The 19492-nt window shown below is 35.1% G+C and overlaps 1 protein-coding gene across 1 annotated transcript in view; it reads left to right on the top strand.

Annotated features, from left to right (window-relative positions):
- RNF217 (ring finger protein 217) overlaps positions 1–19492 on the top strand; it is a 125289-nt gene that overhangs the window by 86058 nt on the left and 19739 nt on the right. Inside the window, exon 3 of the mRNA XM_060115225.1 lies at positions 10795–10959. Coding sequence (XP_059971208.1) covers positions 10795–10959 — 165 coding nt within the window. The remainder of the gene's footprint in view (positions 1–10794; positions 10960–19492) is intronic.

Below are 19492 nucleotides of genomic sequence, written 5' to 3'. Positions count from 1 at the left end.
ACCTGGCGAACTTTTAGACACACCAGTGCCTGGTCTCCAGCCCACAACCCTCTCGCCCCAGAACAACTGTCTTGCAAATATTTGAACTTCACCAGGTGACTCTAATATGTAGCAGAATTGGGAACCTTTGCAGTAAATGAAGCAGAAGTCAATGCAAACTAGATGTGGTTGATCATGAAGCAATTAAAATCATTGGTAATAGGTGAGGGATGAAAAATCTCAACCTAAAGTGAAACTATTAAGCAGCTCTCAAGAAAAATAAAGCTACTGCAGAATTTGGGGGTGATTATTGTTGTTACTCTTATTTACTCTTACAGAAAAGATGATCTATAACAGAAGAGGTAAATTATCCATCCCCCTGTTCTATATTCTACATAGTTCTACACAATTCCTGAAGCAATGATTTTTACTATTTAGTACAATGTTTATATAGCATTTTCATCATTAAACTCCAAGTTCTGACATTAGTATTAACTACCTGATTCACATGCCCATACCTGTCTGGATATTATGAGTAAAGGGAGCACAGGCATGGATACTCCAGCAAAGCCACTGTGATATTCATGATTACAGTATAGCACCCTAAACTGAGACTAATATCATCATCCTTTGGGGCTAACCAATGGATAGTTTTTAGGTTTGCTGTATTTTTTAAAATTCAGTTTTCCCAATAACAGAACCCACTTCCAAATTGGTATAGTTTGTCATAACTTTAAGAGCAGTGAATTCGAGTGCTTGAATAAAATAAATTGAGTCATAAGGCAACAGAAATAGAAAAAAGTTTACTGCTAATGTCTATGTCTGAGCAATTTAAACTCTCTTCATAATATCACTTAGAGCCTAAATTGTGTTTTGTATCTATTAGTAAAATCCTTGTAATGTATATTTCAATATTATTCTTTGTGAGTCGACTTATAATGTCCTGATCCAAGATGTCATTCTTTGAGCATTTATTATGGTTTCTGCTGTCAATTCAGAAGCACTTAACATACAAGGTTAAAATTGCTTGAAAATATTATAGCTATTTTATAGCAGGAAATACCTTTGAGTATATCACATATGAAATCTGAGATATAAAATATCATGTTTGGGTACTTCATTTGAATAGGTTTTTATAAATTTTTTGTACACTGCAGGTGGAAAAGGGAAAACCAGAATATATCAACAAGCAGTAACAAGAACTTTTAGGTGCCAGTTTAACCTTCTAGGATAAACTGATCCCTCACTCAACATCTTCTCGCAAAAATTTAGTAAATAGAGCTTTTCATTATGTTCTGAATGCAATAAAACTCTTACTATATGAAATAGTACAAGCGTATTCCTGAATTGAGAAATTTACATTGAGGCAGCCTTGCCTTTGGTCAAATCCAGTCTTTTTCATTCATAACATTTGCCTTCTCATCCCTGCAACTCATGAAGCCAAAAAGTTTTACCACTCCATTTCTACAAGATTGATTTCAGTTTCCATTTAGAAATCTAATTTCTAACCTAAACAGTTCCTATAATTTATTAATGCAGCTCCAAATGAATGTTAATACAGAGAACAAGTTAGCATTGAGAAAATAAAAATGTTGAAGTTATGGTTGTAATGGTTCTCAGGTGATGCCTGGAGACAGACACATCACCAGCACCTGAAGGTTTTCTCCATCGCAATTATCAGCTAAGATTTTATGGTGTATTCGTGTGGTTATTTGCTTAAAGTCTCTCCCACTGGTCTCTAGGAGACCAGGTCCAGACTTGCTTACTGCTGATAACCTGTGTCAAGCACTTTGGTAGAGTATTCTCTCAAAATATATGTCTTGAGGGAACTAATAAATGGGCCAATGCATAATAAATGTGGGTGCTGAGAGCACAGGAGAAGAAAAGACAGGAGAGATTGGGAAGGCTTCAGTAAAGGGCAAACACATTAAACTAAGCCTTGAAATGTTGAATTTGCTATGCTAGAAAAGGTGGGTCAGAGCACAAGCTTCAGACCAAATTTAAATTCTCAGCCTGCCATATGCTAGCTCTGTAACTCTGAGTACAGTTTCTGCATCTTTTACTGGTGGTAGTAATAATACCTGTCATAAGAGTGTAATAAGGATTAAACAAGTTCACACATATAAAGTGCTTAGCACCATGTCTGATATATCCTAAGTGCTCAACACATGCTAGAAATTATTATGCTTATTATCAGGCGAAGGCAGCAGAATGAACAACCCTGGGTTATTAGGGAAGGGACTGAGGAGTCAAAAAGAATAGAGATGGAATAAAAGATGGGGTGACTGATGGATGGTCAGAGTAAAGGGGGGTGAAACAGACTGTGTCTTGAGGAAGAGGAGCAGGTTTGGGGAGCAGAAAACTAATTCATTTGAAATGTGGGATAAAGTTAAGTTTGAAGACCCTTTGGGGCATCAAAGAGATATCCAAGAAGCATGGATCTAATGCTAGGAGTGATCTGATGGAAAGCATTAATATTTGAGGAGGGGAGGAGGTCCCTGAATTCACAGAAATTAAAAATATATGTTTTGGGAGGTGGGAAAAGTTACAGTTTCTCATGGGAGAGAGGAGAGGATTGCAGATACTTAAATGTACTTATTTTACTCCTAGGAGTTTTACTGAGGTAGGGGCAGTTCTGGGTTTCCTTCTTATTTCCAAGTGTAGACCAAGAAAGGATCCCCCTTTTCATATTGATTTGGGGTAAGTTGAAGGACATGCATAAATCAACACAGGGAACGTGTTGGAGATAATCCTCTTTATGGTTTCCTTGAGGCAAAACTAATAATAATCCCCACTCTTCTCCCAGAAATATTAAGCAGAACCTTGATAATTCACAAAACAGTGCTTTGACTCATCATAAGGTGAAAAAAGCCAATAAAATGTCCTGAGGAAACACCCTCTATGTTCTTACCTTGTATATTATGCATTACTTTTTCTCTCTTGTAATCATACATTTTCTGGGTTGAAATCACAGTTTATATTATAAAACTGCACAAATACATTATTTCCTCATGTGGAAAAGAACTTCTCTAAGGTCTTTAAGAATATAATCAAGTCAATGGGTTTGTTGTTCCTAATTGGTGAACTTTAAAATATGCTTAAGTGAAAGGCTGGAACTCTAGTAATACCCAGCTTACCCTCTTCCTTTGTCAGTTATTCAAACCTTGATGACCTGTCCTAAACTCCAGAAAGATACCTCCTTGGACTGCTTCTCCCAACTCCCTTACCATCTCAATCTCTATTTAGGTTCAACCAAGGGTTGGCATTGGCAGGAAATGGGAGGATGGAAAGGAGAATAGTTGATGCATTACTTCCTTACTCCCTTCCTAATTCAGTGCCAAAGCTCTGGCAGTAGCTATGTCCCTCCATGACTATGGCTTCCCCCTAGGTAGTCCCGCCCCTAGGCTCCAGAAAATTCTTTCTTCCCTTGTCTCTTTGGCCCTAGGGATGGCAATGGTTTCCCACTATTTCTGCTTCTGGGGGGCCTGCCTGTCCTTTGTTTATTCAGATCCCAGCTGTACCTCTTCAGTTGTACTTCCAATGAACAATTTTCATTTATATAGAAATAGATAAAAAATAAATGAATAAAATGTGCTTAAGCTTCCTTCTTGTAAACATGATTTGAGAAATTCTTTCCATCTATAAAAATGTTTAAAGCTTTCACATGAAAGTGTAGTTAGCATGCTGCTCTGCTCTTCTGTTTTCCCTCGACACCATCACTTTAGGTTGACAGTGTTTACAAATTGGGAGTCAGATTGTGCATCAGCCTGGCAAGATCAGTTTAGCTTACGACACACACTGAATTCTCTTGGCAGTAATGCATCATTGATGTCAGGAGCCGATAGAAAACAAGTGTAGTGTCTTAAATGATTGTTGCTAACATAGATTTGTGAGGGAGATAAAGATAAAAGTCCTCTAGCCCAGTTTAAAGAAGCCATCTTGTGGGGGAGGGATAAATTAGGAGGTTGGGATTAACATATACACACTACTGTATATACAATAGATAATCAACAAGGACCTACTGTATAGCACAGGGAACTCCACTCAATACTCTGTAGTAACCTAAGTGGGAAAAGAATCTGAAAAAGAATAGATATATGTATATGTATGACTAAATCACTTTGCTGTACACCTGAAACTAACACAACATTGTAAATCAACTATACTCCAATATAAAGTAAAAATTTTTTAAAAAATAAAGAAGCCATCTTAAACAAAGGGTGTGTTATATATGTTTCCACTAAACAAATGTATAGCACTCATCTATGATGCAAGCCTACTAAGTTTTATTAGGATGCATTTCTCCCTCTAGTTACTAATGAGATGCTTTGCTAAAGTTGTTCTTTGTTTCCTGTCTTGACGCATAAGTTAGCCATAATATTTTATAGAGTCTTTACTTGTACTTGGAACTTCTAGCAACAAAAGCCAAATATTGGAATTCATTTGAAATTTTAGCCTTCATCTGACCTTAAAAAAGAAAAAACTACAATAATTGTAATAATAGAGTCTCATGGCTACCATAAATTGACCAGCCATGGGATTGAGAACTGTTTGTTTTTTTCACTTCATCACATCATCCCTTGTATCTTCAGCACAAGAGACAAGTGAAGAATCATTTCTCTTTGACGACCTGCTGAATAGTGGGTAAAAGTAAGCCAAGCCTTGTGCCCATTATAAAATGATCTGGAAGATGTTAGGACTGTGCATTTCTCACCTACTGTACTCTGTATTTCTACTTTTCCATATTTGCCATCTCAGAACTGTAAGGGAACCCCATGCATTAGTCTAAATGCCTACCAGGTGACCATTGAGCCACTGAACACTTCCATTGTTAGGGAACTTGCTACTTGTAGAATCATTCCCTTCCATTTTGAAAGATTCATTGTTACCTTCAGGCTGAGATCTCTTTCTCCTGCTTCACCTATTGGCTACAGAGAATACTCCCATTTTCTCATGTACACTCTGTACTTAGCCCTCTTGCTTCTTTCCATGGGAATCTCTGTGAGATGTTAGCCTTTTGTGTTGTGTTCAGAATAGGGTGTCCTTTTGCAAACAGGATGATGCCATCCTGCTCTGGCTAGTGAATTTGGGTTATGCAAATCAGAGCAGAATCTTCCAGTACACTTTATATTCATCTATGAAGAGGTGGAAGAAATAGACTCAGATATTCCTCTGGGCCTTGCTCTCTAGGTTTAGAGGAAGAGTCTATAAATGCTTAAAGATGATTCCTGGCGATACAAGCAAGATGGGCTAGTATGGAACAGTGATTCTCAAATTAGGGAGAGAGGAAGGACTCTTTTCAAAGCACAAAACCCCCATTCCCAAGTTCCGATATACTGCCCTAGAAAAGCATGCCTCTCCGTTGAAAATAAAAGCTAGTATTGAAGTGAATGTATTGTGCAATAAATAGTGTGTTGCATATGTCAAAGGAGCCTGGAAACCATAAGAGGGATGTCGGTAAGGTTATTTATATGAATAAACATTCTATCTCCATTTAGGTTATCTTGTCATGATTTACTATGCATTCTCATCCTTATTTGGTCCCCAACCTTTAGGAAAGTTTCCCTTTCATTTTCCAGTTTAGTTTAAGCTATGCTGTGAGAAATTAAGGGAAGGCTCACTTGACCACGTTTGGATTCTGTTTAGGGAGCAGTGCCTCATGAAGCCCATGTGTTACTGTCACTACATTCAGGGAGAGGTTCCCAAGTAGGAGGTAAAATCTTAGGGAATAAAATCAAGGCAAGAAGTCAAGTCATCTTTCCCACTTGGGGAACCTTCCCCCACTGCCACTCTTGCTCTAGGATTTGATCTTATAAGGGAGCAGATCGTGCTTCCTTGAAAGTATTTGAAGTCACGCATAAGAGACTTCTTTTCTCCTCTCTGTAATACCCAGCACTTCCTCACAATCTTCTTCTCTTCAAGAAAACCTCCTTAAGTTGTTACAAAACTTTTTATAACTACAAGATGTCGTGATTATTTACATGTATATTGATCACTTTCTTTAAGACATACTAGGCAGACAGCCATAAGTTCTATATGGTTCATATAAGAAGTTTCTGGACCACAGTGTGTTTTGAAAGACACATCAGGAGTATAGGAACCTTAACGTAAGACTAATTGGACCCTGTTTTGGGGCACGTCTACAAGGCTCAGGGTTGACCCAGCTGAAGTGACACCTCTGTTTGGGCCCCACTGGAGCACTTACTATTTCCCCAATGCACCGTGTGCTCTCAGGCCTTGATGGTGGCTCTGGCTGGATTCTGCCTGAAGTGTTATCCTGTCACTCGTCCCAGTGACATCCCACTTATCTTCCAAGGCCGTATTCTCTCTGACTTCTACTCTTTTGCCTTCCCTGAGGCACATTTCTCATGGCACCCTCTTGTCCAAGTGTCTACTCTAGCAGTTGTTACATGGTTTTATAGCTCTTGGGGTTTATTATATCTGTCTGCCTTCAGTAATTTTTTTGAGGACAGTATTTTCATTCTTTGTGATGGCCTAAAATCAGTACACTCAGTATCCGTTACTTGAAGGTGCTCAATAGATATCTGTTGAATGGGCAAATGAATTGATGAATGCTTCATTCTTGAGTATTTGTCTTAATCTGAATTTCTAATAAAGCAGATTCTTCTTGGTAAATCGAGTTAATTCATATTGGCAATGCTACATTTATACATGGATGTTGTCTAATATTTTGAGTTTGATAAGTAATGATTTTGTGGTTTATTTAAAATAATTATGTATATAGGAGTGTATAGTATTTAGGCAAGAAAAGACTTATTTGGGGTGCTCTTTGGTTTTGAATTCTGTTTTTGTTTTGTGGGTTATTTCTTTATTGGCATGATGAACTGTGAAGAGAAAATACCATTTGCTTCGGGCAAGTGGGTTGGTTTAATTTGTCATCTGAGTGTCACTGTAGCCCAGAATTCTAGAAAAACGAAGGGAATTCAAAAGTAAAAGAAAATGTAGTGTGAGGTTCTTTTATCGTTCATGGATTATAGAACAAGTTAGTCAAGATTCCCAACTCTGATAACTTTATTTTTGAAACACTTGTAGCCTTGCCTCTTGTAGAAGAGTTTGCACATTAATCATGATGTTCAGTAAAATGTTATGTGGATAAAATATTTAATAAACAGCATTTGGTAATCTAAGAAGCAGTGATACCATCTCAGCCACTGGTCATAAATTAGACATGTTGGGTTTTCTTGGAATTCATGTAATGTTAGCCAATATGCAGTACTTGCTCTGTGCAAAATAATTCATTTTACAAAGAACTTACTGAGTGCCTACCATGTGCCACAAGTTCTGTGTTACTTAACTCAGGAAACAGAGTGAATGAGAAGCAGCCTTTGCCCTCAGTGAACCTGTAGGCTGTTAGGGAGATTAGATAGCTATGTAATGTAGCTGTAATGTAAGTTCTGCAAGATACTGAATCTGGTTGGGAGAAATAGGGAAGACACCTTGGAGCAAGTAGCATTTCATCTGGTTAAGATTTCAATAGACAGATTGTGTTCACTGGACCTTCTCCAATTACAAGAAGCAGAGCTTTGCTGTCTTTCAAGCCCCCTCACTTAACGCGTTTTACTATAATGTTGCACAGCAAGTAGTAGGAAGGGCAAGAAAGCAGTCTCAGCTGCCACCCAGGCGGGCCTCATGGAGAACCAGACACTAGCTCTGAGGGCATGAGAGCCCCTCTGTTGTGTTACTAGGAAGTGAAAATGACTGCTGTTCCCTTCTCCAGTGATCTGCATTGTGTTCACTTAGCTTTTCTCTGTCTTTGCCTCTGCAGCCAAGATAGAGTGCATGTGTATCCCTTTTTCATTCCTCAAGAGAGAAAATCTGTCTTGGCTAATCTCTGTTCAACAAGGAACATGCTCTGCCCAAAGCTCCTGCCAGCCACGTCGTAGGCTTCTTGCCCACAAGTAGATCCCTGCTTTTAGCCTGGGGACTCATCCCTGGTGTGATCAGTTGCGGCCAGTGCTATGGGGTCACATGATATAGAGCAATGCTCTCAGACTTTAACATGGGGACGAAAATGCAGGCTCTGGTTCAGTAGGTCGGTGGTGTGACGTGAATTCTTTGTCTCCAACGAGCTCCCAGGTGTTGCTGATGCCGCCGCTCCCCCAGCTACACTTTGAGTAGCCAGCGTAGAGTGTGGTGACCTCTGTGTGAACATGATGACTCAGGAGGCAGGCACTCTGTGTGGGAGGGCTGTGGCTGTGAGATGGCATTTCGTGTGGAGGAAGATGCAGTGTTCATGTCTACAATTTTGAATATGGTTACGGTTGGAATGAATAAGGCATCTTCAAACCAAAAAGTCAGTATTTAAACAATTCAGGTGCGGTCTTTGAATAACAAGGTGGTTGGGATTGGTGATTAGTCCTTGTTTTATTTTAATCCAGAGCAAGGCAGTAGTTATTTTAATGTTTTCAGTGAGACAGTAAGCAGGCGAGTCTGAATTTAAATTATTTATCTTCACTTGAGAGCTTGCTGCAAAACTCTTTTCATAGTTTGCAACCAAGTCTGTGTTGTCTGTGAGGATCGGCAGTGAAACTTAGTTGTTTATTATGTGAAGTTGGAAGCCAGAGTCCCTGGGAAGGACACCGAGTATTAGATTCCTTATCATTCTTAGGAGAACCTACATTTCTAATTGTCTTCATTAGAGATCCATAGGTATGATAGTTCAGCACTTGGTCACAGAGATCCTTGAACCATTGTAATGTCTGACATCCTTTGAGTTAATCCCAGTTTCAAAGCACCCATTACAGTCATTCTTCTACTATTCATTTCATAAGTATAATCTAAGACTGACTGATTAAAAACCAAAGAGGTTTATTTTTTTTAATTTAACAATGCTAGAGTTCAGTAATTTAGAATTATGTATAATGTCTAATAGAAGAGAACTGAATTAAATATTCCAGCCCTTCTGACATAGTGGCAGAAGCAGGAGGAAAAGTGAATCTTTTCGACTTCCCCGTTTCATTCATTACATTCAAAAATTACATTCACTTAGGCCCCCATGTGATATTCACATGTATTCTTCATTGTTTTAAGTGATCTTTCTACATTGTTTTATTATTTGGAGTTTACGCACTTCGACTCATTCTTCTTACTTTAAAAATAACTTATTTTAACTTTAATGATCAGAAAAGGCAAAAATGGCTATTTTAAATGACTAAATAGTATCATCCTTTTAAAAAAAAAAACAAGGGGTCTCCTAATTTATGGGAGTAAAATCTTGAAAGGGATTTTCAAAATTCACCTTATGTTGATAGTCATATAGAATTCTGATTTACTGAATAGATTAACCACTTGACCTTTGACTTTTACACTTCGGTTTTCAGTCATCAAAGCAAGAATGCTGTTTAGTATGAGGAATTGTTTTGGCACAATGAAAAGAATGCTGGCCTTGAAGTCAGACAACTTTACTTGCTATGTTTCTTTGGGCAAGTTATTTAATCTCTGTGAGCATTAGTTTCCTCATCTGTAAACTTATGATGTTCATATTGACTTTACAGCATTATTTTGTTGATAAAGATAAATTATGCATGTTATGCAGCAGTATAAGCATTACCATATAACAGCATTTTAATAAATAAACATGAAGATTTTTAGAATTTTATGACAAAATACTATTTTGTTTTGATATAAAGTAAAAGAGAAAGTATTTTTGTTACTCCTATTTGCATAGGAATAACATTATCTATTCTTGACATAGATGAATACTGCCGTGCTTTGAGGTATAAACATAAGAGCTGATTGTAATTGCCACTCGGTTAATCTATAGATTGGAAACACCATTGTCAAAAAAGTGGTTTTCCAAAAACGAAAGTAGTGATATTGTATACAGTTTACCAAAAGAAATTCTATCTGACTAATCTTCAAAGTGTAGTCAGTAAATTCAATCATGCTCAGTGAAGTAATTTGCAGGAGCACAGAGAATAGTCAGTTGTTTATAGTGAGACATTTTATTAATTCACTTTAATCAAACAGACCTGGGAAGGTCAAGTTATGCTCATTTGTTTTTAGAGAGTGAGGACCAGAAATATGGTGAGAGAATGGGATGCTGCACTGTTATTCAAAATACAGGAAGTCAGATAAAGTGTCTTTCATGTCAAGTGGAAGACAGATATTTTCAAAACACACACATGCATTTTCACATACACCTCCACATAGTGAACATACGAAGACATCTTCTGATGGTTTCCTAGGTACAGGCCACAGGACCACCATATGTATATATTTCTAATCAGATCCTTTATATTATTTTTATAATTAACCTCCCTTAGATTAATAGCAAACCATGGATATCCATTATCATAGCAAATGCTGGTATAGTAGTTTATTTGCCAGTGCGTTTTTCATTTGATGAAGCATCTGTGGAGCTTTGCTTTTATAAAAATGAATGAAGCCATTGGTAAGAAGAGCGATGGAAATGCCTGGAAAACTGGTTCAAGGGACAGGCGAGTTCAAGGGCAGAAGCCTGAGTGTGGATTTGGGGCATTGTGAGCCTTCAGATTTTACTCTGTGCTTCAATCTAGGGGGGTTTCATAAGGCCAAATTGATTTCCAGAATATCCAAAGGGTTTAATTCTAGTGTGGCCTACAAACAGTCAGATCAGCCAGCCAGAGCAATTCTTCCCTCCTTTAATAACAGGACAGTCATATCTTATTCTAGTTTCAGTTTTGTATAGGGGGAGGTATTTTAAATTTGGACCGATTATAGCCTTTTAGCTAGTTTCCTTAAGCATCACCATTCTTATCTTTTTAGACAATTTAATATATCTACTAGTACTTAATATTACTTTTCCTTATGCAGATCCAGTGCCCCACTTGCCAATTCGTCTGGTGTTTTAAGTGCCACTCTCCTTGGCATGAAGGTGTTAACTGCAAGGAGTACAAAAAAGGAGACAAATTATTGCGTCACTGGGCCAGCGAAATTGAGCATGGGCAGAGGAACGCCCAGAAGTGTCCAAAGTGCAAGGTGAGACAGCCTTCGGGAGGGAAGGAAATAAACACGTGCATCTGGCTATCACTGAACAATACTATTTACAATATTGAAGTGAAGTCTCTGTATAACTTTCTTAATGCAGACGTGGAGAAAAAGAATATTCGCTGTTTCATTTTAGAAGAGTAATTACATTACATAACTAAAATGAAGATTTTTATATATAAACAATGTATATTCTTACATTACATTTCAGAATTTAAGGAGGCTACGTATAAATATGGATCTCAAACTTCAAAATTCTAATTTTCCATTTAAAAATGGAGATGTGTGTACAGGAAAAAGCTCATATGAAAATGATATAAAGTATTATTTCTAGCTTGCCAACATGTACTATAATCACTTCTCAGTTAGGTAGGCTCTGAATCCTTGTAATCCTTTGGGTTTTTTCTCCTCTGCCATTGCTTATCACTTTAGGATTACATTAAACTGGTCATTTCCCTTTTTGTAAATCTGGTGACGTAGAAGCTAAGAGCTAAAATCAGGACTTTATGAATCCCATTTTTCAATTTTCTCTTGATGATCGTGCAAGTAATCAAGAGTTAGCAGGCACTTGAGCAGAGACCTAGATGTTGAAAGTCAACCATGCAGACAGCCAGGGAACGATCTCCTATAGACAAATCAGCACGTAAATCCAGCCAGAAAACTTTGGATTTGACTCTTACAGGATAGGGATCTGTTGAAATTTGAAGTTTTTTTTTTTTTTTTTTAAAGCTCACTTTAGAAAATTATATGTATGTAAATGCATATGTACACTCCACCATGTGTGGTTTCCATTTTGTGCCAAATTTATTTTTTGATAATCATGTCTAAACCAGGCCTAATTTTCTTTCAAGAATAATTTTGCAATTCCTTCCAGGAGACTTAGCACCAAGATAAATGAAATTTGAATTATCAGGAAAAATTTTTAAATTAATCATGTGAATGCAACTTGAAGTAGTAGAAGTATATTCTGAAGCCTATAAATGAGAATAAATATAATGCACAGATTCACTACACCAAATTCACGTACTAGTTTATATGTATAGTAAGTAAAGCATTGCCTGAAATAATGTGTTGTGTTCTTAGCAATTGGAACATGTTATGTTCTTAGCAATTAGAAGAAATTTTTGAAATATTTTGGATGGCCTGGCTCTCTTAAAAGTGACATCTACAGATGTTTGAGTTAAAGCTTTCTTTGTTTTCCGTGTAGAAGGCAAATTTATCTACAATTATCCCTTTGATTTTTTTTTAACATCTTTATTGGAGTATAATAGCTTCACAGTGGTGTGTTAGTAAGGCTGCTTCAGACCACTGCATCAATTGCTCAGTAGATTTTTATTTTTTACCCATTGAAGGACAATGGGAAGATGAAACCTTTCCCCCTTTCTGTTGCCTTTCCAATTTACTCAGAGGCACTGCTCAGTTTCAAACTAAATAAAGGCCAGTAGGAATTCAGGAGCACTGTTTAAGTCATTCTGCATGACACTTTGTTCATAAGTATACTTTATATCTCTCTGGAAAGCTGTGAAACAATTACCAGTTGGCCTGGCTCTAAGAATGAGCGCTAAATGAGGACTACTGCAGCATTATATGTTAGGGATTTTCTGAATGAGTTGAGGTAATACATGAAAACATACATTTGTTACTGTAATCCCTCAATCTAACATTAAATGGACTCGATGTATTGAACGAAAAAGCACCCAGCTGTAAGGAATTTACTGAATGCACTAACAGCTCCCACAGGTTTTACAAATATAGATAAACAGACAAGAGGATGCATACATGCTGGTTCTCTTTTGAAATAATAGCTAAAAAGTTGCGGTTTGAAAATGAACTACCTTTTAAATAGCTGAAGGGAAAGGAGCCAAAGAACCCTGGAATGAGTTTACACGACTACCTTGTAGTGGAGAATCTACTTGCTGGTGAGATCCAGGTTCCATAAAATTTATGTCAGTTTAAGTCATATTTTATGACTCGTTTTGAATACAAATAGTTTCAGGGCTTTTATAAGCATATGACTTTAAAGTTTTGCATTTTCTTAATTGTGATTTTTTGTCATTGTTGTTGGACCATAAAATTATATTTTTGCCCATGAAGCCTCTCTAATACTAGAAATCCACAAGGAGATATTATTCAGTGTATTAATATTTTATATTCCAAAGCTTTATTTTTATAAATAATCTTTTAAAATTTATAAATATGAAAAAGGAAGATGCTAGGCGTTTATGAAAAAATTTCACACAGTGCTTCCAGGTGAACAAAACAATTATCATATATTTTCATATGAATATGTTTTCAATAATGATCAAATATGTTTAAAATTTTTTTGTGACCAAAGTATATTTATGTACCCTGCACAGGTATATTTGCTTAGATTGATTCATAATTTTAATAATTATTTTGATTATTATTATTTTTTTTTGCGGTACGTGGGCCTCTCACTGTTGTGGCCTCTCCCGTTGTGGAGCACAGGCTCCGGACGCGCAGGCTCAGCGGCCATGGCTCACGGGCCCAGCCGCTCCACGGCATGTGGGATCTTCCTGGACCGGGGCATGAACCCGTGTCCCCTGCATCGGCAGGCAGACCCTCAACAACTGCGCCACCAGGGAAGCCCTATTTTGATTTTTAAATGATTGTTTTGTTCATATAGGTCATATAACATATGATAGAAATTTGGAAAAGAGAGGGAAAGAATTCACCAGAATCCTGCCACTCCAATATACTCACTGTTAACATATTAGTGTCTCCTCGGTCTCTCCCCTATTTAAGTAGCTTTAAAAAAAAAGAATCGTAGTATGGGGATAATTTGATATGCTTTGTTCTTCCATTTAACATGTCAAACTTTTCTTATGTTACTAAATAGTTTTCATAACATTTATTAACTAAGTAATATTTGCTTAAATATCCTTCTGCTATTAGTTACCAAAGCTGGCTTTGTTTGGGTTCGGGTTTTTTAAAAAAATATCTATATATTATAAATAATGTATTGATATTCATCTTGAATTTGTATTTTTCCATATTTTTGACCCTTAAAAGCATATATTCCTGAAGACAGAATTACTAGGTTAAAGGATATCAGTGTTTTCAGTATTTGGTACATAGTGCCAATTTGCTTTCTAAAAAGACTGAAACAATTTATAATTCCACCAGAAAAATCTGAGAACCTATTTCTGTATGATCATTTCTTATTAGCATTTTCAAGTATTTTTAAATGCATATTTAATACTTAAAAAATATTTTGTTCATATATTTTGAATTGTCTTGTTTGCTTTTAGATTGAGTACAAATTCATGTGTTTTTGAGTTTGAAGTGCCCATTTTTGAATTATCTGTTCATATCCTTTGCCCACTTGTTTGGGTCAGGTTGGGGATACTTTTTATTATCAAATTATATGAGCTCTCTATTTTCTATTTGAAAATATTAATTCTTTTTCTGACATATTTTCTCCTATCTTTTTTTTTTTTTTTTTTTTTTTTTGCGGTACGTGGACCTCTCACTGTTGTGGCCTCTCCCGTTGCGGAGCACAGGCTCCGGACACGCAGGCTCAGCGGCCATGGCTCACGGGCCCAGCCGCTCCGCGGCATGTGGGATCTTCCCGGACCAGGGCACAAACCCGTGTCCCCTGCATCGGCAGGAGGACTCTCAACCACTGCGCCACCGCCACCAGGGAAGCCCTTGCCTATCTTTTATTACTTTCTTTTGTATCAGTGATAATTTTTTTAAACTTAATTGGTTTATGTGTGTGCATTTTTTTAATTTTTAAAAATTTGTGTTTGACCAAATATATCATTCTTTTTATTTTTGGAAAGAAAGAACCCACACACATAAACACACACATATATATGATATGTGCATATATTTATATTTATATATCTTTTATTAGTATTTTACTCCTAAGCCTAAAAATTTATCTGTCATCCAGAAGCTTGATAAATGGTCTATTTTCTTTCTTTTTAGTATTTAATTTCTAAATATTTTAACTCTTTGATCTACCCATTACTTATTTTGATGTTTATTATACATTGAATACATACACTAATTTTTTCCAAATTAATAGCATCTAATCTAAATGTGTCCCCCTACCCATCGATTTGTAATTTTTCTCTAAACATATATTAAATTAAGATGTTATATGTTGATGTTATATTAAATATATATAAGAGCTCTTTTCTGAGCTCCCTAATCTTGTAGCTGCTAATTTTTTTAAAAAAATTCTGTGCTTGTACTGGTGAGTGTTAAATGATTGTGCTTTTGTAAAATGTTCCCATCCATACAAAGTTTGATAATCAATCCATTATTTCAATTAGTATTCTAAATAAACCAACTTTTCTTTCATTAGCTTATAATTATTATTTATCCTGTAATGAGTTTTTATCTTTATCTCAAGTGGAAAGATCAGTTTAATATATGGTATAGTATTATGAAGAGATTTGACTTATGCTGAGAAATCAAAATTATTATTTATAATTGAATTTTGGCACATAATCAGAATGAGTATTAAAACATTTTTTCTCCCATATACAATCAAGATACTTATTCATAAGTGTTTTTCTTTAATACTAGGGTAAAAATATACAAGCATTTATGGAAGTCATTTATTTATAGGACATTTTTATGAAAAATTAATAGTAGCATAGTAAGATCAACTTTTCTTAGCCATTTTTTTTGAGTCTCATTGCTTCCTTAATTCATAGTATTCTTCAGTCACTTGTGAGACACCAATTTTTATCTTAAAAATGTGTCTTCCATTTTGTATAAATTCTTAACCTACCAGATATATATGCTAATTTTAAAATGTCTCTCTGGAAAATAGTTACCACAAAACTAAATCTAGTTCATGATAATTTTAAGTTAAATTTAAAGCAAATATCAGGTTTAAATTTTGTTGGAGGTATTAGAATATTTGTTCAGTTTTATGCAAAAATTCATATGAGACTTGTGTCTTATAAGATACTAAACTCGGAGTTAATAAGAAAAAAAAATTGTTGAGTCAAAGAAAATGAAAAGTGAAATGCACACCTAAAAATTAACAGACATGAGATTATACAATACAAAGCAAATAAATAAGCAATTGTAAGCAATTTCACTTGTATACCTTAGATTTAAATTGTTCATGAAAAATTTTGGAAATAATATTAAGTGCAAATTTTTTTTAATATATATTATCATTTGAAAGCCTGAAATACTTAAACTATTCCAAAAGTATACACTGATAGTTCTTTAAATGGTACAGTAATACCCCACTAACTAAATTAAAAGCAAAAAACAAAGAAATCATTTTATCATTTCCTTTTTTCCAGAAAATGGCGACCACCTATAATTTTGTTGTTCAACACATACGTTATAAAAAAAAATTTTTTTTTTTTTGGCAGCACTGTGTGGCTTGCAGGATCTCAGTTCCCCAATCAGGAATTGAACCTTGGCCACAGCAGTGAAAGCCCAGAATCCTAACCAGTAGGCCACCAGGGAACTCCCCGAAAGTCTTTTTATTATTTATTTTAGTTTATTAATAACTGTGTGTTAGGTCATAGCAAACCCCAGCTGGATGATTCTAAAGGCCTGAAAAATTTTAGATTTTAGAAGAATTAGAAATCTCTAATATTATTGTCTAATATTATAATAAGCATCATTAAAGATAAAAACAATCATTCAGGAATGTGAACCTTCAGGAATGTGAATGAGAACTCTGTAAAAATGGTTAATGATCCAATCTTCTGATTGTTCCTCAAAAGGTTTAATACTAGTCAATTAGTGTTAGTTAACCAGGTTTTATCTTTTAGCTATATCATGTTTTTCTATTTAAAATGTTTTTTAAAATGGGGTTTTAACATTCAAAACTCGACAAAGGCCAGATTTCTGCCCTCTGTGTATATTTTTTTAACATACGTACTTTCAAAAGAGAGATGGACACACCTTCAGGCCCTTTTACCCAATAATTTGAGGCAAGCCAGTTTAAAGCCAGCAGGAAGTTAAAGTTAAGAAACAATTTTATAAAAAAGGCAGTATATAAAGAAAGTTTTATCTCTTCAAAAATATTTCTGAAAGAAATATTGTAATATGTTAACATTATTAAATATCAGTGGTAAATCCATAGATGTCTGTTACACTATCATCTTTAAATTTTAAATGTTGGAAATACTTCATGAGTAAAAATAAATAAAACCTAACAAGAGAACAGAAGGATTCTAACATCACAGCTTTCTGGAGCTGCTTACACATCTCCATTTGCCTATGCAACCTCTAAGGATTTGACTATTACATTTTCTTTTTCCTTCCTCAGGTAAAAGTTAAATGTTTCTAAGAATACTGGGCTTACTAAAGCAAAGTTGGGGTTAATATTTCTCAAAATGGTTAGCTTTTCATAACTTGGAAAATTAAAGGGGAATTCCTCAAACATCCCTACCCCAAACTACCTTCTTCCTTAATGTCAGATAAGAGAAATACTTATGTAAACATTTATATAATGTGGTACAAATATAGTCATAGCCAACTAGATGACATGCAGCTGACCACTTTAATTTTTCTCTTATATAAATAATAACATATCTCTAGTTAGGACATTTTACAAAACATTGAATAGGGATAATTAATTAGGAAGTTATACATTTTCATAGGCTACATATAAGTAATGTGATTTATGAATTAAGGGTAATTAAGTCATTTATTTTATTCCAAGGTTAACATATATCCTATTTTTAGGAGGCAGGACACTTTTTTTTTTTTTTAAGAAATGCCAAGATATGAACAGGGAGTGCTGAGTTCTAATATGCCAGCTTTATTTTATTCATAAAAATGCCTTTGTACAACGCTCTGTCTTTCTTCGTAGTGTTAGCACAGTAATAATAATGGCAATACTATCTACATGTACTGATATTTACTACATATTACTCTCCATTGCAGTTTTACACACATATTATCTCATCAAATCCTCAGATGTGATACTAAGATGCTAAGTTCCAATGTGCCATCCAAATCTTAACTATTAAATGCCTTTTGATAAAACTTTAAGGTGTTTCACAGTAATAATAAAATGATAGGTTCAATAGTATGTGAGTTACATTTGTTGTCTCATTTAAATCTCAAAAGAAAGTTCTGAGAAAGGGGTAATTACCACCACTTCAAGATATAGAAACAGTTTCAGAGAGGTTAAGTAACTGAACCAAAAGGCACGCAGGGGAAAGTACATTATATTCATCCATAATTTATTGAGAATTTGGAATTAAAGGAATTTGCTTGTCAAGATATTTCCTTTCAGATATTTTATTCTGTTAAATCCTGTAATAGGATGCTTTTGGCAAAAATGTATTGATTCAGAGAAAAGATTAATTTGCTCCTGTTCACATCAAATTAGCACAAACCCTGTCTGTGGACTCTTATATCTAAGCTATAGCTATAGAGCCTATGGTTACTGAGGAAAGAACTTAGGGTATTAATGTTGGATTTTATAGATAATCCTGCAATTCTCTAGCACTTCACACGTCGCTGCAAAAGTGTGTTCAGCAGCTGGTGACTGCTTTTAAATAGTGCCCATTGTAGAAAATAAAATAGCTTCTCCTTGACCACTAATTACCCACTTTAACTCTCCAGATTGTTTGAAATCACTAAATTTGAAGCAGTGTTTATCACTGCTACTGTCTTCTTGAAGTGCCAAAGCCTAGACCTTAGTTGTGAGAAGAACTTGATTGTTTGGTGACAAATATTTTATAGGATATAAACTGTATTTCATCCAATGCCCCATTTTTATGACTAATAACTTCAATATTTGTTTACTGTCTGAGATTAAATGTATAATGTGAGTACATATAACATTTCATTAAAAATCAATATATTGTCCTCGTAATATAGAATAAAAATAAGTGCAAATATAATGAAATAATATGTATTTCAACATGTAAATGTTCAGGTACTATGACATTAAAAGACAAAAAGTAGCAGTCAGATTTTTGAACCCATTTAAAATGCATAAATTTGGATTTAAGAAACCATGAAGTGAAGCTTAGATATTATCAATAGCTATCCTTTTTATCTGACATTTTAAAATGAGGACAAAATTAGTGTATATGTATATATATGTGTGTATATATATGTATGCTTATATATTTATGCATATGTACATATGAATTTATACAATTTTATTGCTAGAAAATTCAAGATACATTAAAATCATACATACCTCTTTGGGGCTTATATATAAAATGAAGTTAGATTCTAAATACAATCACTCTTTCTCAGTTTACACCGTAGTTATACAGTAACTAAAAAATTATCTAGTAAAACCATACAAACATTATTTTGCGTTTATATATAAAATGAAGTTAGGTAACATGTTCAGATATTTATAAACAGATTTTCACCTATATGAACATCTAGTGTGTCAGAAAATTATATGGGTGGAACCTAATTCTCTTCTGTGTGGGATGTCCCAAACATTGAAGAACAGCCCGAAATACCAGCATCAGCCACCTTTGTGACAACTGAACATTCCCCTACCAAAGAAATTCTGAAGTATCTCCAGGGGCCTGAGAGC

The sequence above is a fragment of the Mesoplodon densirostris genome, chromosome 12 (genome assembly GCF_025265405.1).
Source record: "Mesoplodon densirostris isolate mMesDen1 chromosome 12, mMesDen1 primary haplotype, whole genome shotgun sequence".
Taxonomy (NCBI): Eukaryota; Metazoa; Chordata; class Mammalia; order Artiodactyla; family Ziphiidae; genus Mesoplodon; species Mesoplodon densirostris.
Note: the sequence above shows the minus strand (reverse complement) of the source record. Positions and strands in the feature narration are given on the sequence as shown.